The 27,906-nt window shown below is 36.6% G+C and overlaps 1 protein-coding gene across 1 annotated transcript; it reads left to right on the plus strand.

The window, feature by feature from the left end:
* The first annotated feature begins 1,764 nt into the window (after positions 1–1,764).
* LOC129292179 (uncharacterized) lies at positions 1,765–27,906 on the plus strand. Its single transcript, XM_054929731.1, has 6 exons — positions 1,765–2,298; positions 2,787–2,840; positions 4,758–4,838; positions 5,961–6,030; positions 6,134–6,222; positions 27,519–27,906. Exons 1-6 carry the CDS (start codon positions 2,128–2,130, stop codon positions 27,651–27,653), a joined length of 600 nt encoding a protein of 199 aa, XP_054785706.1. The 5' UTR covers positions 1,765–2,127; the 3' UTR covers positions 27,654–27,906.

A 27,906-nucleotide genomic window follows, 5' to 3' on the forward strand; every position in this document is an offset into this window, starting at 1 on the left:
TTGCCTTATATAATAATAATAAACCATGTCATCCGTGTTGTTGGCTTTTATTTTTTTTTCTATTCTTTCATTAGGGAAACAAAATTCAAGCAAATGTCTCGAGTCAGAGCCCTTATGATTAGTTTAGACTCTTTCTAGTTAAAGGAAATACATACTTTATTGCTAACTTTGTCATCTAAAAAAATGCTAACCAGTTTAGAGCAACACCATATCCTTTATGATTACTTTCACATAGCAAACATATATAAAGGAAAAGATAGTTACAATATCCGACCTCTTCTCATTTTTTTATTATAAGTGATCTACTAAAGGTCACTGAGGAAAAAATAGTTAACCGCCTTTTTGGCAAGAATTGTAATGTCCGCCTTGACATTACCACGACAATACTCACACATCATTGTGATAACTCAAATTAAATAAAATCCTCAGAAAAAGTTATCATAACTCAAGGGTTTAAAAATAATTAGTTAAAATATTGGGATCCCAAGAAAACCCTTTTTAAAATATAGTTTGAGCTCAAACTATGGTCAAACATCGATTAAGAGTAAATATGAAAGCATGGGAAACAACTACAATAAAATTTAGCTTAAATGCCATTTAACATTTTCAGTCTTTTGAGGTGTAATCATTGCTTTTTTTTCAAAAGTGCTCCTATTAATGATGACTTTATATTTAATGTAGGGTGTTTAATAGGGATAAATATGAAAAACTAAGGTTAGTTAAAAAGTAGATAACTACTTAATTTGAGGGTGAGATTCGGTTAAAAATATTTTATATTTTTTAACAGAGGGAGTATATATATATATATATATATATAAGACAATATAATAATATAAATAGGTAAGTTTGATAAGCTTATAAGCTAGACTTTAAAACAAGCTTGATGGTAACCTTAAGTCTAGGTTTTTTTTTTAAAATAAATCAGGCTATAATCCTCTAATGACCTACTCTTATGATCTATTTTCATTCAAACTATCACTTATGGATAATTGATTACTATTACTATTACCTATTAACTTTAAAGGGAAACTTATAAGCTTTATATGCTTAAGGTGTTGTTTCCAATTAAATCAAAATATATGTATTTTTTAATAGATGATTTATTTTATAACAAATTCTTATTATTAATATTATTCATTAAAATTTATATGCATTGATTTAGTTGGATAAAAGTATATTAAACACATACTCTCTTTGTTAAAAATGTAAAACATTTTTGAAGGATTAGATGTTAAAAAATATAAAATATTTTTAATATTTTAAGGTATAATCATTATTTTTTTTAAAATGTTCTTAATAAATAAATTATTTTATACTTATTTTAGAGTCAAATATCTTATTAAATAGGGGTAAATATGAAAAGATATAGTTAATTTGAAAATAATTAACTATTTTATTGGGATATAAAATTTTATTAAAAATATTTTATATTTTTAAATAAGTTTTATCCTAACTTTAATATTAATTGCTACCTCTAGTTTCATTTATAATACAAATAGAAAAATTAATTTTAATTTCATTTATATGATGCTTCACTAATTTTTAAATTCATTTTTATATTTATGTTTAATTATAAAAATATTTTTTGTCTTTATCAAAAATAAAAACTTATAAAATTTAAATACAAGACAAAGTTAATAAAATTTATTTTTTTAATTTTAATAAAATGTGGTTACAAGTTGAATTATAAATAGGAAAATGAATATGCTGTTGGCTGGTAAAAAAAAAAAAAAAAAAATCGTATCGTTGTCGTACTTTGTCTTTCCCTCTCCTACTTCATGGGAACCTTCCGGAAACGGCTCTGCACGATCAATAAGTATTTTTTTTCCCTTTTTATTGAACGCCGCTTTTCCAGCTTTTGTCCATCCATTGGGTCTCTCTTTGTTCCTCCTCAACCAGACGGCATCAGGAGCTGAGTCTGCTTCGCGGTTCCATAGATTTTGAATTGAATTTGGATCTCAAACTGTTTAGGGCTACGTACTAATTGATTAATCCTGAGATTCACAATTATTCGCCGCTTCCCAAGGTGCAGTTTATTTGTTTGCTCTTTCAGGGGAAAAAAAGAAAGAAAGAAAGCAATCTGTTGATTTGTTTGGAGGAAAAATAAAGAATACATTGAGAAGTACAATGGAGGGTGGAGCTGCAGAGAAAGAACAGCAACAAGGAGCATCGTACACTTATTGGGTTAGGAAGATCACGGATGGTGCCGCGCCTATGCCAGTACCCCAGAAGCTAACACCCGAAGATGTCCTCTCTGGTCAACCTCGTTCAAACACAGTTGGTTCTGTCTGGAATCGCGTATGAGCTTATTCTCATTCCTGCATTTTCATTCTCTGTTGAACCAATTGAACATGAAGATCGGTGGCTCCTATTTATATCTGTTGATACATCTTACTTAATGTGATTATGTTTTCAACAATGGTTGATGTTCGCATCCATTTATTTAAGCTATTGAATCATACTTCATGTGATTTTGTTTATCACTGAATAAATGACCACATTCACTTGTCTATTATTTGTCAATGATATTACTTCTGCGCACTAAGTTTAACAAGTCACTTGACTCTGTTTAATCAGTGGTGATTCTATGACAAATATATTTTTTGCCTTCAAATTCTTTTTGTGGTTTTTCATTCTTGCATATAATCATGAGCTGATGGATTTATGCTTTTTTTCTACCTGCAGCTAGAGAATATTTCGTTTCTTGAAGAATATAATGTATGCTTAGATGTGGGGCTTACTTGTACCAATTGATTTTGAAATTGAATGTTGTAATATTAAAACAGGCTGGGACATGGGAGGAGAGAAGCCTCAACAGTTGGGCAACTCAAAGAATGAAGGTTTGAGTCTCTATATATCCCTATGTTCCCTTTTTCATTTAAGCCTTTGCATTTGGAGAAACTAACTCTGCAGGTGATTTGTTGGTGACTTTCGAAGGCTTCTTTATAATCTTGCATCAATCATCATGAACTTACAGCACCTACATACATGAATCCGTGCATGCATATATTTTTGTGCATGTGCATCTCCAATGTGAGGAGTAAAAGCCCAGAAAGTGAAATGAAGAAGGAAAGAAGGAAGCAAAAGTTTTGAACTTTAAGAAAGTAACGATGCCACTGGATTCACATCTGTCAAAAAGAATCTTGTGAAACTATTTTGGACAGAACGCCTAAATGAAGCAAGAAATACAACCTTTTCCCATAAGCCATTTAGGGTTAACAGGTTATCCTTGCAAAATTTAGCATTCCTTTACCACAGTTAAAACCGCACAATACCACTATTCTTTGCCCTCTTTATTTCTTTTCAAATGATTATACTTAATTAATAAAAGTTGATTTGAATTATATGGGCAAACTCTGATCTAACCTAATATTCTAAACAGCTTGTTCTGAAGAAAAGTAGCTATACTACAATGTTAGAACAATTGTGTAGTTGTCTGAGTTATCCCACATAAAACGGACAGTGTTAAAGGGAAGTGCCATATTTGTCCTTTGAATTTGCATCATGTCCCAAGGGTTGATTCTGTTGAGTACTGCTGTCCACTCAAAAGATTTCACTTTTTGAAGTGCTTAAGATGGTCAAATAAAATTCTTGAGTAGAATCAGTGCTGCCCTCACTAGATGTCACCATCTCATCCCATCATCCTCATCTACGGACCATGATGCCTACTGCTGAAATTATGGATGGACATATGATATTAAAAGAACTTGGGCTGTGGAGCAACATTTGAGGAGAGGGTCTAGAGGTTAGAGAGAGAGAGAGAGGATTTTGGAGGTCATTTTTCAATTGAATTATTCATTCCAGTGTTAAAATCCTCATCCCTCCCGTTTTTAGAAGGAATGGTCATTCCTAAATTTATGGGAACGCGCTCTCCTATGGAATGTGTATGGCAGCAGCCAAATGCACAAAATAACAGAATGGAGAGGCTTATCCCATTCATAGGACCCGTTCCCAGGAACTGAATGGGCCTAAAGAGAGACAAACACCACCTAGAATGAACATAAGACCCTCGAGTTCATGAATTTTTTTTTTTTTTCATCAGAGGTATTTCTAGCACAATGAATATTACAAGAAAACCACCCTTAGAAAGGCCTAAGGTACTAGAAATGTTAGTTATACCGTGAGGAAAGATGATACGAATTCCATAAAGCTTTACAAAAGAGAGCATTTATTCTCTATAGTTCCTGTCATCCACTTTGAAGGTGCAAAACAAGTAATTTTTTTTGGGATGAATAAATTTTAATGGACTAGTAAAGTAGCAGAATATGCCAGCTCAGCATCCCACTATCCCAGTACAAAATGTATCCATACAATTTGATGTTAAAGAGGACATGTCCTTTGTGGAACCACTATAGCCATTTACTATAAAAGAAACACTTTTGAGCACCAAATTATAGGCACAGTCCTGTTCCCTTCTTAGACCTACACCAAATCCCCCAACTTATAAGGTGATTTCTACTTAACTGTCCCCACACTTGACCAAAGAAAATCTCTCAAATTTTTCTTCAGGCAACACTCTCTAGAATTATAGAAAGGGACTGTTAATATAAAGGAATAGTTGAAGAGATTGTGAATAATTATTGTGGCCACCTTAGGAGAAGAAAGACCCTTCCCAATTGTTTTGATTGTTTGAACAGCTAGTTCCCAGAAAGAAAACACCTTTTCATTGTGCAATATTCATGTTCTCTGTTATTATTTTTGAGGCTACGACTGTTGCTTCATACATACATTATATTTTTCTGAATTTTTCCTTGCAGGAGTTGCTAATGTCAGTAGGTTCCTTGCAGTTTTCTTCTGGGAGAGCAGAAATAGAAGATGTAACTAAATGTGTTGGTGATGTGAGTGTATTCTATAATTTACCACTAAGCTTGTTTACTTTTTCAGTCTAGACAAATTACATCTAATAGAAGATGTAACTAAATGTGTTGGTGATGTGAGTGTATTCTATAATTTACCACTAAGCTTGTTTACTTTTTCAGTCTAGACAAATTACATCTATAATAATTTTTGGTAACTTCATTGTTTTCTGTACGTTCCAGGTGTGAATTTGTATTGGACATTTTTGCTTTATAAACAATTGGTTAAAAATAAATTTATGTCATAACTTATAATTCTTCTGCAGCGGAATTAATATAATTGTTCAAGCTCACTGTATTATATAAACAATTGTTTATTATTTATTTGAAAGCAATATATAGAATCAATATTAAACGATACTAATTTAAAGTAATAACAGTGCCCTTTAGGATGACAAGGGAAGTCTTTTACATGAACTAATTAGAACCAAAGATCTAACGAACTAACATCCTTGTGTGTATGGCTAGGAAAATCTTCTTATCCTTACCACACATCAATTTATTCATTTATTTTTTCTTTTAATCTTTACAATTTCTCTACAATAAAGCTGAGTCAAAACGATTTCAATTGAATTATTTTGCCAACCTCTTTTATTGATGGCTGTACATTTATTAAAAATATTGAATTTTTAAATCAATAAATTTAAAGAATGAAACAGAAAAAAATAATTCTGTATACAGTCTGAGAAGAAAAGTACCAAGAATCTTATCAAAAAAAAAAAGAAAAGTACCAAGAAATAGGTCATGTTTGGAAGGTTAAGGTATGAGGGTCTGGGATAAAAAATTACCTACTTTTTTGACAGAATGCATTGTTAATGAGAAAGGTGGCGGAGAGTGATTTTTTTTTTTTTTCTAAGTTTCTGTTTAACCTCTATTAAACATTTTTTTCTGTACAGTTTGGGGTATAAAATAGTAAATTATCTGCTTTTTAAATTAAAGATGCTGGTGCTGCCTCCTCCCTCACCCTGTTCCTTTTACTGCTGCTAACTTGGATGAAGCAAAGTTTGGATGGAGATATTGGACGATCTTGGATTTGTCTACAAACTATCGGTTTTATATATTTTGGATTGATCTTTTTATTTTTTTGGGTCATGCGCTGCTTAGGCATTTGTGGTGATTGTTCGAAACAAGAAACGTGTTGGGTACAACTACGAGTTAACCTTAAAAGTTAAAGGTACAATTCTTGTTGGGCATTTCAAAGACACACACATGTTGGCTATTCTTTCTCTGCACTCTAATTAAATTTTATAAATCATGCCACATTAAAAATGAAACAGGGGAATGGCTTGTACGAGAAGATAAGAAGTTGGTCAATGGCCAAATTGATGTCCCAGAATTCTCAGTTGGTGAGCTGGACGACTTGAAGGTAACTTTCAATATTCATTATGAATGTTTACATTTACAAGCTGTAAGGAAAGTGGATAGTGCTTTCCAAAGGTTTTACTTTTCTACTATGTTTCAGCCAGTCATTGCAGCATGTCAATTGGGAAACTCTTTTTTCCTTCTTGCTTTTTGTTTATAGGGAACTTTGTTCTCCTTTTCCCTTTATTTATTGTTTTGTTCAAAAAGTATTATTTTATCTAAACTAAAATTAATATCATGGGTTCATTCTTGGTTGCTCAATAGGTAGATTTCTGGTAATGATGAAGGATTTTAGATCCACTGGTCTTGTTTCTAGTGTGCATTCATCATACGAGTATGGCAAAACTAAAATTCTTTTTATTTGGCTGTGTGTGATTAGGTAGTTTAACGTTTTATATGTTCAACAAATTGGAAAATGTGTGATAGCGGGAAGGATGAAGAATGAAGTAACTCTAAGGGGAACTTAAAAAAATAAAAATGTTACATTTTGATACTTTTGTCACGTAGAGATCTAGCAAAAGAAATTTGGATCATTTATTTCATTAATTAAATGGTTTTTCGAAAATTGAGGGTGAAGTGTGTGGCAATGTGCAGCCTTTGCATTTTAATGAAGTATTTTGATTTGGAGGCTTGCATTTTCCAAACATGTCTTGTTGCCTCTTAATTAGTTCTAGATAAAGAAATAATTCTAAGAACTATGACGTTTTGTGTAAAATATGTTAGAATTCCTACCCAAATAGAGATGGGTATAGGAATTGATGGACTAAGGTACTACAAAATGTTAAATCCTCACCTTTAACAATTCTCCTACACATCTAGAAGTGATATGGTTCAAGTGAAACGGAAATTGAAACCCATAAATTCAAATTCACAAATTAATCATTGGGTTACTGCTCATTTGATAAGTGTAGAATTTTTGCTGAGCTTTGAAAAATCATAACTAAATTTAGAAAAATCATATGAGGATGCTCTAAATTTCTTATGAAATCTATTCAAGTCCTTTATTTGATAAAAATACATTTTAAAACCTTATGCAGTCCAAATAGCATAGTTTATTTGTTTACATAAAGCTTTCCAGCATGTCCTAAACCAGGTCATTTGGACATGTAAACCTTGAGTTATGAATTTTTGAAGTTATGGCACAGGTAGCATACTCCTCTTAATTTCAAAGGCCATCTCTCCCTAATCATGCTAAATTCTTGCGTCCCTCTCTCTGATCTGACCCACAAGTCCATAACCTTCTCGATTTACTGCTCATTACAGCCTACTCTCTCTCTCTACCTTATGCTTCATGTGATGGTTAATTACAAATACTCTAGTTCCTCTTTTTCCTCCTCAATAACAGATAATGCAGCCTTGGGCTTTTTCTCTTCTCATATGTCATAAGCATACTTGGCCCTGTAGTTATGGCTTCACAGATCCGTCATCATCCAGCCCTGAAAGATTCCTCTTGCCATCTAGATGAGAATTAAAATTTAAATCTAGGAGGTTCTTTTTGGCAAGAATTGTTTAAACTTAGTGAAATTAACTATGTATGAGCACAACGTTTCACTCTCAATCGGACGAGCAAACAGAGGTTATCAAGTGCTGTTTAGAGACTTACCTGTGATGTTTTGCCTATGAACGACCCCTTTCATGGCACAGATTTCTTCCCTTGGCTGAATATTCTCACAACAGCAGCTCGCGGTAAGCTATATTTTATTTATCTAAGGATCGAACGGTACAGCTTGTAAGATACACACACACACACAAAGAAATGATCTCATGCAGCAAGGAGCATAGATTCATGGCTGAAACACAAGGCTGAAAAATAGAACTCTGTAATAAACTACCATAAAGAGAAAATATATACAATAAGTAAAGTGTTGGACGCACTTCCTATCAAGTTACTTTATAGATACTAATAATGTTCATCAATTTACTGATACAATCTTCAAAATATTTTCTGTTAAAACCCTTTGGTGAGAATGACTATTGTTTGATACTTGATAGGAACATAGGTTATGTGTATGATTCCTTCCTCTATGTTTTCATTGATGAAATTCCTATCCAGTTCAACGTACTTGATTCTGTTGCCAATTAATCAAATGCATGCTACATTCCTCGACCTTTTGTGTGGCCAAAACAATGCTATGTGACACTTCTCAATCTCATCACATAGGTCTAGGAAGCTGAGCAACCATCATAGAGTAGATAGGTAACGAGCCCAAAATTGACTTTGAAAGTATATGTCTAGCCATACTCAAACAATTAGCTTCCCATCCTGACAATCACCTTTTAAATTGTCCAAAACAAACTCAAAGCTTCTATTTTTTGATCTCCCATATGCCAGAGGTACAAGTCTTAACAATTCATTTTTATGTATCACAAGACATATTGCTAGAAAAAATAATTGCTGACTTATCCTCATTCATTTTTGACCGGATAAAACACCAAAATCCTTTAGACACTTCAACATGCATCTCATTTAGGGAGTTGAAGCTCCACCGAATATTAATAAATCATCAACAAACATCAAGTGCCAATGTGATACCTCTAGACCATCCCTTCTTACTTTATAAGATTTCTAGACACCGTGTGACCGAGCCCTTGTTTGAACTCCGTCCAAGATGTCATTGAAGCTCTAGTTTCGGCTCATTGAAACAAGTTTATGGCTTTCCCTTCTAATCCCACCACCGTAGGATCCATCTTTTCTGATTCCGGAATACTATTGATAGAAAAATACCCCTCTAAGAAAAAGGCCCAACCAATAGGGTCTTCTCCCTTGAATAGAGGCATCTCAAGGCATTTATATTTTTGGCTGTCTTTATCTCCAGCCTCCCCAGCTTCTTTGTTTCTTTCCCTATGGTTTGGGTGGTTCTTTGCACAAGTATTCTTAAGGATCATTGTTTTGTTACTCGTAGTTTCATTGCCTCTAGTCTCTGGTCCAACTTCAAGATTCGGGTTTCTCTTAGGTAATCCTTTGACGGAGTAAGGTAAGAATATTAGTGTTTTGTTGTTGTAATTGGTTAATTGTTCTTCGCAAAGCAGCTCTCTCTTCCCTATCCTCCATACTGGTTCTCTGCATCTCATTCACTGAGTTCTCCAAACTCTCCAACCTAGCCTCCATTCTTGTACTCACCATCCGCAAGAACAACTTGGCTTTGATACCAAGTTGATGGAACTAGGAAAATATCACTGATATTACTTCACTAAATGCTAGTTACAACCCCTTATTTAATAGAGGAATGGAAGAGGAAAATGGATGGAGTAACTAACTACAACTGAGGCAATGAGACAAAATAAGTAAGATAATTGCTGAAATAAAGAGCTTAAACAATAAAGAACCACTTCCTTGATGTTTGAGAGGTTGAGAGATCTCCTACCAGCAAACTATTGTTTGAACAATCCCCTCTTGAGGGCACACAACCCTAGGTAAACCATTTGCTCACTACCCTCCACAGTGTTATTGGGCTTTGGACCTAATCCCACTACTTCCTTTGGACTCTTATTACTATTTTGGGCTTAAGTGTCTTTGCAAACTGATAGTCTCTTATAGACTCGGTCCAAGGGAGGGTTGGTTACATCATCATCTCCTTCAAGAAATTACTCCTTGTAAAACTTCACAATCATCCTTTTTTATAGAGTCTTAACTCAATCCGAACTTTACCATTTCCAATTACACAATCAACAATACAATTACGAATCAATATCAAAGTAATAGCCCTTTATTTGTTTTCAAATTGTGGGATCCTGACTAATTAAAACACATATTCAAATAAAAGGGCTTGTGGAAGCGCAAACACAGTCATACGACTCAACAAAATATAACATCTCTATCCTGAAAAAGGATCATGCGCCCTGGCTTGTATCACATGTGCTGCGGCATGTGGTACAAAGTAACGTGCTCTGTTTCTGTTTGTACCATGCGCTGTAGTATGGTACACCACGTGTTGTGGCACATTTGCTATCATATGACAGCTCGGAAGACGAACTTTCGCCCCTCACCATTTCTACATTCGACGTCCAATTAGAGTGATTCAAGTGTCACATGCGGCTTACAACATATTCTAACTAATGGAATAAGTTTAAAATCAATCTAACGGTCCGATTTTAAATTGGATATGCGGGTGCAAAAGTCACTTTTTCTTTCAAAACTTGCACCCTAAGTGCTTAATTCTCATTCCTTGTCCCATTAGATTAATTTGGGCCTTGAACCAAATTTAAGAGGACCACATACACCTGACTGTCACTGCTAACCACATATATCACATCATTTACTTAAATTGATCTCTCAATGCCACATTACACACTTGTGAACTTATATGAGGCACAATACATGCAACACATATATTAAAGTAGACTTGTTTCACTTTCAACCCTTTGACTCTTACATATGGGACTCCACCTCACCATATGGTCGGGAATTATAATATACTCGACTCTTTCGAATGGGACTTTGCTTCATCATTTGTATTAAGTTCTCACATAAATACACAATTCACGATCAATTTCACATTCAACACACACACATATATACAATTGAAACAAGTAAGATAATGACATACACTTGCTTGGTTAGCATTTAGGCTTACCCACGTACCCTTTCATCGAGGCACCTTTGGCGAGATTAAACATCATATATATATATATATATATATATAAGCAAGTTTTCACAACACAATTCATATGTACATTCACTCATGCATCTTAATTGGTAATTCAAACTCTATACAACTTTATACATTCATTTATACATATGATAGTCATACTATTATCAAATGAAGCTACTCTTTCCTCACTTTTTTTCCTAGCCTTCTCTTGCTCTCTTCACTTGTGTGCAAAAATAATTGAGTGAGACATATGTTCCAGTAATTCGGAGGTAACCCCAATTAACGGTTAGTAAGCAAAATCATAAACAATAGATAAAATAGCATGTGTTTCTGTAAAAGCAATATCATATGCATATATAGGAATTTATTTTCATCAATCTCATTATGTTCATGCTCATGCATTCGTGGTTTCACCTAGTGTAGTAATCTTTATGCTTAGACCAGGACTTCCAGTCACATGAAATAAGGCCCATCATACCACTGCTCAGACTAGGTAATCCTCTTCGCATATGGGTGGTTTTCTAGGTCTGTCATGGCGGAGTTAAACTCTACGTTTTGGATTATCATGACTGCCTAGCCTTATATAGAGTAGGACCACGACCCCTTACTTTACTTTAGGATAACCTCATGGATCATTTCATATCCTAGGTCCATCATGGTAGAGTTAAGCTCTACGCTTTGAACATCAAGATTCTCCTAGGTCCATTTTAACGGAGTTAAATTCTATACTCTAGATTATTAGGACTTCCTCATAGTAGGACCATGCCCCTTACCATAATTTAGGGTATTCTCATGGATGTGTGTAGCAAATAGACCGAAAAACTCTTATTATAGAATCCCAGAGTATGTACACTGATTTATACATGTGAGAAGATGATCAAATCTCCAAGAAATCAGGAGATGGAATCAGGAGAGGATATTCGGGAATAGGATATCTACAAAATCCCTATTTTTACTCCTCACAGTATCCCCTTTATTAATAAATAATATTTACATTAAATATAGGTCAACCACACTCCCCCTCAAGTTGGATCATAGATGCTAATCATGTCCAATTTGCTTATACAACTATCAAATGCTGGCTTGTGTAATCCTTTGGTGAGTACATCAGCAGCTTGAAGCTTTGTTGGTATGTAGACAAGGCACACAATTCCTTCTTCAACCTTTTCCCTTATAAAATGTCTATCAATCTCCACATGTTTGGATCTTTCGTGTTGAACTGGATTTAGCGCCATACTTATGGCAGCCTTGTTGTCACAGTACAACTTCAGTGGAAGATCAGTCTTGACGTATATCTCATCTAGTACTCGCCTTACCCATAGTACCTCTGATATACCTTGGGCCAACGCCCTTAGTTCTGATTCTGCACTACTCCTTGAGACCACTCTTTGCTTTTGACTCTTCCATGAAACTAGGTTTCCCCATACACATGAGCAGTAGCCTGACGTTGATCTCTTATCCTTGTATGTTCCTCCCCAATCTGCATCTGTGTAGATTTCTATTGATCGTAGACTTTGCTTCTTGAACAATAATCCTTTACCTGGTGTCCCCTTCAAGTACCTTAGGATTCTGTATACATCTTCCATATGCCTTTCTCTAGGGTCACACATATACTGGCTTGCACACTTACTGCAAAAGTTATGTCTGGTCGAGTATGAGAGAGATAAATCAGTTTCCCAACTAGCTTCTGGTATCTTTCTTTTTCCACAGGCTCATTCTTCTCTCCTTCTTCTTCACAATCATTTTCCTCAGGTTCAACTTCATCTTCTTGATTTTCTATATCTTTTATTAATTTCTTCCCCTTCTTCTTCACAACAATAGGGGTCTCTACAGGTTTACATCCCAACATTCCTGTTTCAGTAAGCAAGTCGAGAACATATTTTCTTTGAGACATAAATCCCTTTTTGTGATCTTGCAACCTCCATGCCCAGAAAGTATTTCAAGTTACCAAGATCCTTCACTTCAAATTCCTTTCCAAGAGCCTTCTTTACTCTATCTACCTCTTCCTCATAGTCACCTGTGACAATTATATCATCAACATATACAATGAGAATACACCTCTTACCACCTTCCATTTTTACAAACATTGTGTGATCAGACAATCCCTGCTTATATCCTTCATTCTTCAAGACTTCCGAGAATCTGTCAAACCAAGCCCGCGGTGATTGTTTTAGGCCATACAAGGATTTCTTAAGCTTACACACTTGATTGTTCTTTCCCGCCTCAAAACCTGGAGGTAGTGTCATGAAGACTTCTTCCTTAAGGTCACCATTTAGGAAGGCGTTTTTAATATCTAGCTGCTGGAGAGGCCAATCCAGATTTACAACCACAGAGATTAGGATTCTGATAGTATTAAGCTTGGCTACAGGGGCAAAAGTTTCTTTGTAGTCCAAGCCATATGTTTGGGTGAACCCTTTTGCCACTAACCGTGCCTTTAATCTGTCCAACTTACCAGCAGCATCATATTTTGGGGTGAACACCCACTTGCAGCCCACAACCCTCTTCCCTTTTGGTAGCTCTACAACTTCCCATGTGCCATTTTTTGTTAAAGCATTCATCTCCTCTATCACAGCATTCTTCCAATCTGGTATGCTAAGGGCCTCATATACATCATTGGGAATCTTCACTTTATCAAGGTTAGTTACAAAAGTGCGGAATTGTGAGGATAGAGTCTGATAGCTCACAAACCTTTGGATGGGGTGCTGTGTACAAGTTCTGGGTTGTTTTCTGAGGGCTATCGGTAAGTCTGTCTCCGCTTTCCCAGCTTCAGGAGCCTCTTGTGGTTCGAATTCTGGTTGTGCTTCAGGTATAACAGTCTCCCTTTCTCGCCATTTCTTCCTAGAGTAGACTATGGGTGTCTTTTCCAGTGCATTTCCAGCAATTTCAGTGCAATCTGAAAGACTTTTTACTTCAGTTTCTGGCCTAGGAGATTGGACCCTGAATTCGGTGGACTGTGGGTTTAAGAGTTCAGACTCTATTTGAGAGTTTGTTGGTGCAAGAATGAAGGGATCAGAATCATGAATGGTGGTGATTTCTTTACCCCTTTGCCTCTCACTTTCACTTTCCAAAAACTGAAAGTCACTCCCCCTCTCCCCCTGACTTGAAGTGTTTGGGTAAAAGGACTCATGCTCAACAAAGCTAACGTCTCGGCTTATGTAAAGTTTCTTGGTATGAGGATCAAAGCATTTATACCCTTTTTGTGTAGAGGAATAACCAAGAAAGATACATTTGATGGCTTTAGGGTCCAGCTTTTGGGAGTGATGGGAGTGAACATAAGTGGAACAACCAAAAATTTTAAGTGGTAGGTTGGTGTCAAGATGAGTAATGGAGTGAGATTCTTTTAATTTCTCAAGAGGTGTGGTAAATGAGAGGACACGACTTGGCATGCGGTTGATTAAATATGTAGCGGTAAGAATTGCATCTCCCCAGAAATATTTGGGAACGTTATAAGTGAAGAGCAAGGCACGTGCAACTTCTAAGAGGTGTTTGTTTTTCCGTTCCGCAATACCATTTTGTTGGGGAGTGTTAGGACAGGTACTTTTATGGACAATTCCATGTTCTGTGAGGAACATATCCATGGTTTTATTAAAGTATTCAGTGCCATTGTCAGTATGGAGGACTTGGATTGTGGTGTCAAACTGGTTTTTTACCATTGTATAAAATTGAGAAAAGACAGAGGGCACAGCAGATTTATCTTGTAATAGGTAGACCCAACACATTCTAGTATGGTCATCAATAAATGTAATGAACCATTTAGTATTTGTACGATTAGCAATACGAGTAGGACCCCATAAGTCACTATGAATAATGGAAAAAGGACGGGTAGATTTATATTCAACAGGTTTGAACACAGATCTGTGATGTTTAGCAAGTTCACACTCAGCACAGTGAAATGAAGAAATTTTATTAACTTGAAATTCAGGAAACAAACGACATAAGTATTGAAAATTTGGATGACCCATTCTCCTATGCCATAACATAAGATCATTAAAGTCTTTATTTGCAATGTGACACTGGATTCGAGACCAAAGACTACTCACGGTTGATTCATCGAGATAGTAGAGACCGTTATGCTCCTTAGCACTGCCAATCATCTTCCCCGATAAGAGGTCCTGAAAAATACAATGAATAGAACAGAAATGAGCCCAGCAATTTGCCTCTTTAGTCAACTTACTTATAGACAATAAGTTACAAGCCAAGTAAGGTACATGTAAAACATGATTCAGTCTCATGACTTTAGAAATAACCACACTTCCTGTTCCTGCTATTGACGAGGAAGATCCATTAGCTGTACTTACTGTTTCATTCCCAGCGCTAGGAATATAGGTATTGAATAGTTTAACATTTGAGGTCATATGATCAGTTGCCCCAGTATCAACAATCCATTTGGGGTTACTATTAGAAGTAAGTAAGGCACATTTACCTTTGTGAGCCACAGATGCAGTAGGATTCAGTTTCTGGTTTTTCTCATTCTTCTGCAACACACTAAGCATCTCAAGTAGCTTACCTAGTTGCTCCTTATCAATTTCAGGTATTGAGTCTGGTTTATCTGGCGGTACATCATGAGAAGTTTGATAACTTCGTTGCTTGCCCTTTTTCGGCTTCCAATCGGCTGGCTTTCCATGTATATCCCAACAAGTGTCACGGGTATGCCCAATCTTCTTGCAATGTTCACAAGTGACCTTCCCCTTTTGGTTCTTATGATTTGAATCACTGCCCTTGCTCACAAGTGCAGCAGTGTCCAAGGAAGAAGTTGGTGCAGAAATAGCTCCAGGAGTCATTACCTTGCGTCTTGAAGCCTCTCGACGTACCTCTGAGAATACTTCTCTAGTGGATGGAAGTGGCATACGGCTCAGAACGCGCTCCCGTACATCATCTAGAGATTGATTCAGTCCTGCAAGAAACTGAAACACCCGTTCATTCTCGACTTGCTCCTTATAACGGATTGCATCATTACTGCTAGACCATTCCACTTCTGTCATCAAGTCTAATTCCTGCCAGATGGTATTCAGCTCCAGCCAGAAAGCCGTGACATCACGTTCTCCCTGCTGCAGTGACCATGCTTTTGTTTTAAGCTCATATATTCGCGCCAAATCCTTCCCATCAGAGTATGAATCTCGCACAGCTTTCCAGATTTCATGAGCTGATGGAAGAAATATGAAGCTCTGTTGAATTTCCGGAATCATGGCATTGATCAGCCACGATGATACCAACGAATTTTCGGTATGCCATCGCTGTAGCTCCTGCGTTCTGGACTCTTCTGGAATTTTTGATGAGCCATCGAGGTAACCCATCTTCCCTCGGCCTCCAATCGCAAGTCGCATAGCCTGTGCCCATACCCGATAATTCGAGCCATTGAGTTTCATGGTAACCACGAGCACCGATGATCCGTCATGACCAGTGATCGACCCGAGGGGACTACCGGCCTTATCTGGATCGATTTGCGAGGACCCATCACTCTTCGACATTGGAGAAGTGTGAATCGGGTGCAACTCTTGTGTCTCGTCTTCGGTGCTTTCTGTCTCAGAGTTTTCGGCGTCGATATCTGCTAGTTGCTCTGATACCATGTAGCAAATAGACCGAAAAACTCTTATTATAGAATCCCAGAGTATGTACACTGATTTATACATGTGAGAAGATGATCAAATCTCCAAGAAATCAGGAGATGGAATCAGGAGAGGATATTCGGGAATAGGATATCTACAAAATCCCTATTTTTACTCCTCACAGTATCCCCTTTATTAATAAATAATATTTACATTAAATATAGGTCAACCACAATGTGATACATGTTAATGCATATACTATTTCAAATTTATTTCAATCAATACTCACGCACCTGAATGCATATTCTTTCACAATGCTATTACTCTATCAATTCACAACACAATGTATATAGTTGTATAAAAGTACTTGTAAATAATTTCATAAACAAACAAGTAAAAGGGTAACTCTAATTATTTTTAACCCTTGCTACTAAGGGTTACCAATCACTATGGACTTCCAAGCATGTAGATTCCTACAAGCGATGTTACAGGTGCTCAATTTACACAAAACAGTGTCCCTTAGTCAATTCTTAACATTCCACATAAGCATTAATTCAGCTAAACCGAATCTCTTAATACATAAAACAGTTTAATTAGAATCCCTTTGAATCCATTTATTCACTATCTATAGTCAATGGTTCTATGGGCCATTCAAAGGACCATAACAATCTTTTAACTTATTTATTCAACTAATTTTCACCATTTTAACCTAACTTCTTAGGTTAAATGAGCCTAACTCCTCAAAACTTAACCATTTAATTCTATACTAGTTACAAAACATTATTTTCATATTTAATAGCTTGTTTTAAACCTTTCTTTTAAATTCCAATACCTTAAAACTTCGTGATTCAATTTCTCAACCGATGAAATTTAACAAAAATAGGATAGTAATAAAACTTAGGGTTGCGCGTTACTTACCCAACAAGTTACTAGTGGAAGCAAACTCCCGAGCTTCGAATATTGCTTGCCTTAGCAAAGCAAAACACCTCCTCCTCTCCAAACACGTTTTCCCCTCTTACTCTTTTTGTTTTCACAATCTGACTTAGCCTTTAAGTAATAATTCTGCAGAGTGCGCCACGGCGCATATAGCTTCTGCCGTGGCGTGTGACACAGTGAGCTTAATCTCACATATGCTCACGCATTATGCCTTAGATTGTCGTTCTACCCTTCAATCCTATCAATACAACAGTCAATCCACATGAGACATTAACTCAACATCCAAACCATAATCAATCCACTAATTACTAATTTATCTTTGATTAGCAATTAGTTTCTTGGATTAAAATTCAGGATGTTACATCTTCAACTCCTCTTAATCATCCACCCACTCACCACTTCCATCCTTCAACATTTCCACTCTATTCTTCTTGCTCTTTTTGATTGTGTTCAAGTAGTAATATCAAGTATTCCTATCACCATCCCTTATCCAATTCTTTATTGACCTTTAGAACCATAACATTTTTTCTTACTTCAGTGTATCTTCAAGCTCTTTATGGAATTGCTTTTTTAGCTTGAAGGAATGGATAAGGCCGAGACAAAATACATATCTTTTGCAATCTATCTAGCCTCTGTAACAGACTTCTCTTCCTCGCTTCAATATTTCTAAAACTCTCCTTGTTCCACTTACATATATCCAACTATAATCTCCTCAACCTTTTGCACATATCCCTTTTTGAATGCCACTTCTCTACCACAAATCTACTAAAGTCCTTGTGCAGCAACCATGCACCCTACACAACCTTGATACTAGCTTTATGAAATTTGGCCAACCATTACATAATGCTCTATCTAATCTCTTGGAAACTTGTTGATATCATGGGATTAAAGGGCCCTTCCAAGTGAATTGTTGTCTATAGCTATGCACATCCATTAGTGAACATGCATCAATTCTTTCTTGAAACAATACATTTTACAATATTGATTGGTGGACCTCCCTCATTTCTCCTCTTCTCCTTTAATATCATTAAGATCACCAATTAATAACCTTCCTCTTCCATATTCTTGGCCATCTCCAACATCTCACCCCACAATTCTCTTTCCCATCCTTTTGGCAAAACATACACAATTATAATCATCCACAGCCTCTTATTAGCATAAAAGATCCTAAACTACCCCTATTGCATATTCGATTTAACCAACCCTACTATCACCACATCCTCCTCCTATCCAACGCAAATGCCACGATCAAAAGCTTTTTCTTCAATAGTAACAACCTTATCAAAACCAAGCCTTCAAAAAAGAGCATTAACTCTTTCTTTGCTAACTCTATTTTCAAACAAACCTAGCAAATCAACCCTTTTGTTTGCAATACACTTCTTTCAAACTCCCTCCCTGTGCGCCTCTACAATTCCACCCCATAAAATTTCATTTTTCCATATTCATAGAAAAACCATATCAAATTAGTCAATGGTTTACTTAGCCTCAACACCTTCAACAACCACAAACTTCTCATTCTCCTCTCACTTTATCTCCATGTGACATGCATTGAAAAAAAAAAACTACTATTAGGAGGCCTCATCCTAATCGTTCCCTCTAAACTAGGAGGAGCAGACAGGGACTTCATCACATTGGGATCCAATTCTACCAATACTCTTTGCCCCTCACTACCATTGCTCTTAAATCCTTCAACATCACTTATTTGTAGCTCTTGGCTTCATCTATTCAAATCCTTAGCCAGAACCTTATTAGACATTGCCAAATTAATACATTCTCACCTTGTTAGTGCTTGGTAGATCCTTAGAGAGCACTAAGGCTCTTGCTTCCAACCCCTTCTATAACGTTACATGTACATCTTTGCTACTCCTTTGCTCTTTTTTCCTCTACCGGTCCTTCCTCAAGTTACTAGTCTCCACTTCCCCTACATTAGTATTCATTCCCCTTCTTCCCTCAACTTCCTTGCCATTTTCATTTTGAACTTCATTCACCAGCTCTTCCTTATGTGTTAAACTTCTAAATCTCGAGCCATCAAAACTGTTGTTTCTCCCCCTAACCTAAAAGCTATGACTATCACCTCCTAGCCTTCTCCCTCTTCTAACATTTTGAGCTAGTGACCCTTTGTCAAAGAACAACTCACCCCTTTCGCTACTTGAGTCTTCTAATAAAGCACTCCTTGTTAGCATGCCTAAACTTTCCACAATCAAAACATAGAAGATGCAGCGTAACTCCTACTTGAGCATATTGTCCCTAAGTCAACAATGTGGTAGAAAAATCCACCTCAATTGTCTTATTAATCCTATCACCCCTGTAAGATAGTATATCCTTATAATAATATTCAAAGATTAGGAAACTGTACCTAGACTAGCAGCTCTTCAATCGTTGGCTTTATAGGATCAAAATTCGGGTGCCACTGCTTGATCACTAGATAGCGATCCATTACCATCCATGGGTCTCCCTTCACAATCACATCATAGTTGTCCATATTGGAGAAGGTAACAACAAAGAAATCATTGCTCAAATTCACCACAAAAACTACTCCTACCTTCATCCACATCTTCTAAATCCAGTAAGTTTCACAATAAGACTGATTAAATGGCTTATGGAATCTGCTCTTTCTCCTTTTCAGACAGTACGAATTTTGGAATCGACCAATTACCCCTCTTATGCTCAACAGTTTTAATTTTGATCATCTATTTGCCCTTAACTCCATCACCTTCACCCTTCAGTTAACATTCCCCTCTTCCTAGTAGCACACCTTTTAGCATATGACTATACAACCTTGCCTCTAATTCCATAGTAGAACTATCACATAATAACTTCTTACTAGCTGCATCTGCCTCGTCCTTGCACCTTCCTTCATCCTCCTCTTACTTTGATGAAGAAAGACCTTCTTCCTCCGACGATTGTCGACCTTTACGAAGCACAGGAAAATTAGGAGCCAAGAGCATTCTCGAAGCTTTGACCCTTTGTTAATTTTAATGAATTGACAAATAAAGGTCATTTTCTCATTTATTTGAGTACTTGCTTCATATCCTTAGGTTTAGGATTTGTCATAGGTTTTGATTTTCTTGGTGCTTCAAACCCAAGGTTTTGTTCTTGATTTGGTTTAACTAGAAGTTCTTTGTCTTTCTTTTGTTCTACATCTACCCTTAAGTTTGATTTGCCTTCTACTTTAGGCAATTGAGGCGGTGTAAGGGAATCTGAAGACTGGGTAGATGTGGATGACAAAGGTCTATGCTCAATGGAGTCAATGGGACATCACTTGGGCTACTATTTTGCCTTACAATATTATGACCTTAACATGTATTAGGGATGTGGGCCACCTACAAATGGATGCTATAATTGTAGACGATGCCCTCATTATGTGTACAAGTTGGATCACACTTTTAGGTATTACTACATGATTGTCAAGCGAGGGCCCATGTTACCTTGATTGAGAATGTCGCCATCTCCTTAGGGATGGTCCTTCCTTAGTTACTGTGTTAGAAGCCAAGCACAATGCCCTCTTGTAATATCAAGCGCCCAAGCATGCTGTCTACTTCTGTTGTTAAGTGGTAATTCAATAATTTATCTCACTCAATCTTCATATTTTGGACCTTAGATCCTTGGTTCTAATACCAAAGAAAGGGCAAGAGAGTGAGAAAGAAGAGCAAGAAGAGAATGGGAAATGTAGTCAAAGTTTTGAGTCTCTTATTTATAGTGAGGGTACAACACATAATAATGACTAATAACTGCCAAATAATTAAAGAATAATTCCTCATTTATTACAAATCAAATCAATTAGCTAATTGTTCACAATCAAATCAACCTAATTAACCAATTGACATCATCTATCATATTTCATCAAAAAACATAATCAATCATAATCAAGTGGCTGGATGTAAAGTGGCAAAGCGATTGATTGGACTTGTAACCTTGCTTTGATATTTCTTGATGTAGAATAAAATAGATATAATAGATAAGAAGGGGTTGGGGAAGAAATAGAAATAATAGAGGGGAATGGGGAAGAAAGGGTGTGGATGTGGAGAGAAATAGACGGGGAAGGAGGAGGGCAAAGAGATTGCTAATCAGCTGAGATAACCTTGTGACATTCTGGATCAAGAATTCCTCAATAATATTATTTACATGAGACTATAAATATATATACAAATTACAAGGATTCCTATATAGGAAATAAAATCAAATGAAATAAAAATATTAACTCCTATAATCTCATCTAATCACATCCCAATATCTAAGGAGTAAATCTCTCTATGATAAATGCATTTAATATTAGTTTGACTATTTTCACACTCTCCCTTAAGTTGAATCATAGATACTAATCATGTCCAACTTGCTCATACAACTTTGAAAAGCAGATTTATGTAACCTCTTAGTCAACACATCTGTTACTTGAAGATTTGTTGGTAAAAAGGTTAGGCATATGACTCCATCTTCCACTTTTTCTCCTATAAAGTGTCTATCTATTTCCACATGTTTAAATCTCTCATGTTAGATGGGATTTAAGGCTATATTTATGGCAACCTTATTATCACAATACAGCTTTAGTGGTAAATCAGGTTGGAGATGGATCTCTTCCAATATCCTCTTCAACCATAGTTCTTTCATTATACCTTAAGCAAGGGCCCTTAACTTAGAGTCAGCACTACTTTTGGAAACCACCTTTTTCTTCTGACTCTTCCACGTAACAAGGTTTCCCCATACAAATGAGCAGTAGCCAGATGTCGATATCCTATTTGAGCGGTGTCCACCCCAATCTACGTCTATATATATTTCTATAGTTCTTTGTTTATGCTTTTGGAACAACAAACCTCTCTCGGGTTTACCCTTTAGATACCTTAGAATTTTGTATGTCGCTTAAGTGTGTTTTTCCTTTGGTTCACACATATACTAACTAGCTACATTCACAGCAAATGCTATCTCTAGTCTTGTGTGTGATAGATAGATGAGTTTTCCAACAAGTCTCTAGTTTTTTTCTTTATCAGCTGATTTCTCTTTTCCCTTATCATTTTCTTCCTCAATAGTGTCATCCTCTTCCTCAGAGCTTCCCTCCTTTCTTGGACTTCTGCTTCTTTGGAACAACTTTAGGGGTTTTAATAGGTTTACACCCCAACATGCCTGTCTCTTTTAAGAGATCAAGTACGTACTTACTTTGGGATACATAAATACCTGCTTTGATCTTGCAACTTCCATTCTCAAGAAATGCTTCAAGTGTCCAAGGTCCTTGACCTTGAATTCTCTTCCCAGAGTGGCTTTTACCTTTGTTATTTCTTTACTATGATCACCAGAGATAATTATATCATCAAGCTACATGATAAGGATACACCTCTTACTTCCCTCTGCTTTGACATAGTATGATCCAATGGTCCCTGTTTGTAGCCTTGTAGCTTTTAGACCTTTGAGAATCTATCAAACCAAACTCTTAGGGATTGCTAGGGGGTAGAGTCATATATACCTCTTCTTTCAATTCTCCATTTAGGAAAGCATTTTTTATGTCCAATTGGTGTAATGGTTATTCAAGATAGGTTGCTATAGACAACAGCACCTTGATAGTGTTCAATTTGCCACTAGTGCAAAAGTTTCTTGATAATCAATGCCATAAGTCTGTGTGAATCCTCTTGCTACTAAACAGGTCTTCAACTTATCATGACTCCCATCAGCCTTATTCTTTGGGATAAAGACCCATTTGCAACTTACTAGTTTCTTGCTCCTTGGCTTTTGCACAATCTCCATGTCCCATTTTCTTCTAATTCTTTCATTTCCTCTAACACAGCCTCTCTCCATCTTGTTGTTTTTGGTGCCTCAGAGATATTTTTAGGAATACTAACATCATCAATATTAGCAATAAAGGCTCAATAACTAGGAGATAAAGCTTCATACGACAGGTGTTTTTAAGTGGGATGTTGTGTACATGATTAGGGTTTTTTTCTAAGGGCAATTGGCAGTCCCAAGTCATCTTCTGAAATCGTCCCTATATCTAGATTTTCATTAATAATCTCATCTTCCTCTCTAAGACTTTCTTCCCCAAAATCTTCCATCGGTTTAGATTCTGGTCCTACCTTAGGTACGAGGGCTTATCTACCATGCTTAATCTTTCGTGTAAACTTTGATCTCTTTACCTTTAGCACCCGTGTTCTTGTCTCCCCCCAAACTTGCATTTTCTCTTTCTTCTGGAATAAAAGAGACAGACACGGGCTCAAGTCAAGTAGTTTTAGGGTGTTTATGGTCAAGAGAATCAATAGGAGAATACTCGTGGTCATGATCAAGGATTGATTGAAATTCACTCCAGCTCTCCCCTTGAATTGAAGGAGAGGGATGAAAGGATTCATGTTTAGAAAAGGTAACATCATGACTAACAAATAGGCGCTTGGAAGAAGGATCAAAGCACTTATAGCCTTTTTGGGAAGAGGAATAACCAAGAAGGCTCAAGTTTGGAAGATAAGTGAAGGTGAATGAAGGCAGAACACCCAAAATTTTTTAAAGGAAGAGTTGTCTCAAGATGGGTGAGAGAGTGTGTTTGACGAAGGCACTCAAGTGGGGTAGAGTCGGATAATATTTTAGGGGGCATGTGATTAATAAGGTAAGTAACTGTGAGAATGGCATCCCCCAAGAAGTATTTAGAGTCATTTGTGGTGAAAAGGAGAGCACAAGCAACTTCAAGTAAGTGTCAATTCTTTTGTTTAGCCACCTCATTTTGTTGGGGATTGTTAACACAAGAAGTTTTATGAATAATTCCCTTAGACTTAAGGGAAGTCACCTAAAGATTTGTTAACATATTCAATGCCATTGTCAGTCTAGAGGACTTTGATGGACGTATGAAATTGATTTAATATTATGGTGTAGAATTCGATAAAGATAGTGTCACATTAGACTTGCCTTTCATTAAATAGACCCAGCACACACGAGCATAGTCACCAATGAAAGTAACAAACCACTTAGTGTGAGTTTGATCAGGAACACGCAAATGACCCCACACATCACTATGAACAATATAAAAAGGTTGACAAGACTTAAGACTCCAAGTGTGGAAAAGAACAATAGTGTTTGGCCAATTTACAAATATCACAATGAAAACTAGAAATTTTATTAGATGAAAATTTAGGAAACAAACAACTTAAATACTAAACATTGGGACCCATGCTTTTATGCCATAAAAAATATCAACATTTCTAGAAGTAAACATAAGGTTGTAGCGGAAATGAGACCAGAGATTACTCACGGTTGATTCATCTAGGTAATAAGGCCTATCACACTTCTCAGCATTGCTAATCATCTTCCCTGATGAGAGATCCTGGAAAATGCAATGAGTGGAAAAGAAGCGAGCACTACAGTGAGCTTGTTTAGTTAAGTTGCTTATAGGCGACAAGTTAAAAACCAGATAAGGAACATGAACAGAATCCAAATGCAAAAATTTAGAAATAATAATATTGCCCTTTCCAGCAATAGAGGAAGAGGTACTATTGGCTGTATCAATTTTCTCCCACCCACTACATAGGAAATATGATGTAAATACTGTAGAATCCGCAGTCATATGATTCGAGGCTCTAGAATCAACAATCCATCTAGACTTAGTGGAACAAGCATTGATTACATAATGAAAATTACCTTGTTTAGCCACTGAAGCATTATGAGACAGGGAAGGTGATTGCCCAGATTGTAAGGACTTGAGCATGTCCATAAGTTTATTTAACTGGTCCTTATCAATAGCAGGTAGTGAATCGGCTTTGTTAGGAGGATCAGAGGTAACTGGTAGCCATGGGATTTACCCTTATGAGGTTTCCAATTAAGAGGCTTCCCATGAAGATCCCATCGCTTGTCTTTTGAGTGGCCTGTCTTTTTACAATGGTCACACACAATCTTCCCTTTTGCATATTTATGGCCCTAGGCATAATGCCTGCTTACTAAAGTAGAAGATTCAGATTGAGGAGTAGCAAGAGAAAGGGTAGATAACAGCACCTTGTGACGAGAGGCCTCTCAGCAAACTTCAGCAAATGCATCACTAGAAGGTAAGGGGGAGTGAGCCAATATGCAATTATGAACATCATCCAAGGATTAATGAAGACCAGCCAAAAATTGAAAGACCTACTCATCATTAATTCATTGCTTATACTTTACTGCATTGGTGGCACATGACCACTCCTCTTTTCTGTTGAGGTCAATTTCCTGTCAAATAGCAACTAATTTCAACTAGAATTCAGTTAACTTTCGATCTCCTTGTTTAACCCCGCCAACTTCGTGTCTTAAGATCATAGAGTCGTGAACCCTTTTCACCATCTAAATATGACTCCTTGACTGCTTCCTAAATATCTCGCGTTGTCGGAAGAAATATGAAGGAATGCCAAATTTGTGGTGTCATAGCGTTGACTAGCCATGAAGCTACCATAGAGTTCCCACTTTATCATAGCCTTCGAGTCTGATGCGTCTAGAGCCTTTAAGTGGCTAGTAATAAGACCTAGCTTGCCTTGCCCTCTGATAGCAAGTCGGATTGCCTGGGCCCATTCACGATAGTTGCAACCATTAAACTTTTCTAAGACGAGGAGAAAAGAGGATCCTTTGGTAGAACTTGACCCTTAAGGAGCTCCGCTGTGTGGGTGTAGGAGTGAGTCACCCTTTGCTCTAGAACCAGAACCCATCGTTGAAGGCTTAGGTAGGCACAAGGGCAACTCTAGAGGTAGGTGTGAGTGCAACTCTGGACAGCCACAACTGTCGCCTTAGTGCAACTCTAGACAATGGTCGTGAATGGCCAACTCATTTTTGTGCGACTTTGGACAGCGGGAAGCGTTGCCTACGTGCGACTCTATATAGCAGGAAGTGTTGCCTATGTGCGACTCTAGACTGTGGTCGTGCAACTCACCATCATGCGACTCTTGAACATACGACCTTGACATTGTGTTGTTGTCGTGCGAGTTCAATGTGGGTGAGGTGTTGATTGGAGAAGCAAAATAGAAGTCGTTCAAGTTTGATGCTGGTGTTGGATCATCGAAAGAATTTTCTAGCTCAGGTGTGCAAGGTGTTGATACCATGTGACATTCTGGATTAGGAATTCCTCCATAATATTATTCACAAGAGACTGTAAATATATATACAAATTATAGGGATTCCTATATAGGAAATAAAATCAAATGAAATAAAAATATTAACTCCCATAATCTCATCTAATCATATCACAATATCTAGGGAGTATATCTCTCTAAGATAAATACATTTAATATTAGTTTGACTATTCTCACAAACTTCAATAATTGTAAGGCTCCACACGTGTCATAGTGCTTCACCATGACGCTACTCTCTGAGGACATGGACTAATTGGAGCTATTTTTCCTAGAATGATTAGAATTTGATTGCCTATAGGCTCCATTAGTTCCCAAAGAAAAAAAAAGGAAAAAAAAAAAAGAAACTTCATTAGTAATCAATCCAAAGGCTTCCCAAAGCTTAAATACTAGGAACTATATTGCTTCCAAGAGATAGCTCCATTAAGATAAAAATTTTTTTTTTTACCACCATTAAGATAAATTGTTTTAAAATTTTAAAAATAATTAACAAATAGAAACCATTCGCCTTACAAAATGGTGATTGAAAAGATAATTACTAAAGACTAACAAAGCAATGATTGAATCCAAAATAAAACCAATTAAATATTAAAATAATTGATAATATATCCCCTATATTCTCTTTCCACTCCATTCCAATCTTGGGGAAAGGCGTACTTAGACTTGCTATTTTTGTTAAAGTTTCTCATCACACGGTGGCTGCCTTTTTCTTTCTTTCATTTTTAGAGACACTTAGAGGGACTGAGTAGTTTCATTGTGTTAATATTATTGTCTCTTATGGTTGTGGATTTTTTCCCCCTAAGGGAAGGGGGCGATGCCCATAACAAAAGATTTGCATGTTTGGCTGAGAGTGCATCGACACTTAGTGCTCTTATCATAATATAGAGGCCACCATGCCTGGTTGCTCCTAGAGGAACAAAACCGGAGGCAAGGTGACTTCCTCGTCAAAATCACTCCATCTTACAATTCTAAATGAGAGCACAAGTTTAAAAGAAAAGCTCATATCAAAAGACTAGCCTATTTAGAAAGAGAACCTCTTGAATTTAGAAACCTTGCTTCACTTGTGAGACTTCTTGGTGTGAAATTTAGACAGACAGTGACTTCTAATCGTATATGCTTGATTAGTTGTTCAATATTGATTTGGATTACTTACTATGAATTTCTGCCCTTTTGCAGATGGAAGTGAGGCTAAGCGAAGTGCCTGACCTCTTGCATCAAGATAAGATACGGATAGAGGAGGACTTGAAGCTATTTTTGCAGCCTGTAAGAGAGAAGTTGCTTCAATTTGAACAGGAATTGAAAGATAGGTAGAAAGAGATAGCTCCTGTATTTGTGATGAACTATATGTAGTTCGTCCCCATTTATTTGGGACTACTATTTCCGGTACGCATCCGTTTGAAAATATCTTGTTTCAATACTTCACCCAAAAAAAATATTAAAAGTCCTTTTAGATAACCAAGCACCATGCATGGAGAGGCTTAAGAATTCCTGGTCAATTATTGGGATTTATTGAACTTGAAGGTGTAACTGACTTTAGTGGACTATGGATCATGTGTTTTGCGGA

The sequence above is a fragment of the Prosopis cineraria genome, unplaced genomic scaffold (genome assembly GCF_029017545.1).
Source record: "Prosopis cineraria cultivar Desert tree isolate PC_DT_omini unplaced genomic scaffold, ASM2901754v1 PC14, whole genome shotgun sequence".
Taxonomy (NCBI): domain Eukaryota; kingdom Viridiplantae; phylum Streptophyta; class Magnoliopsida; order Fabales; family Fabaceae; genus Prosopis; species Prosopis cineraria.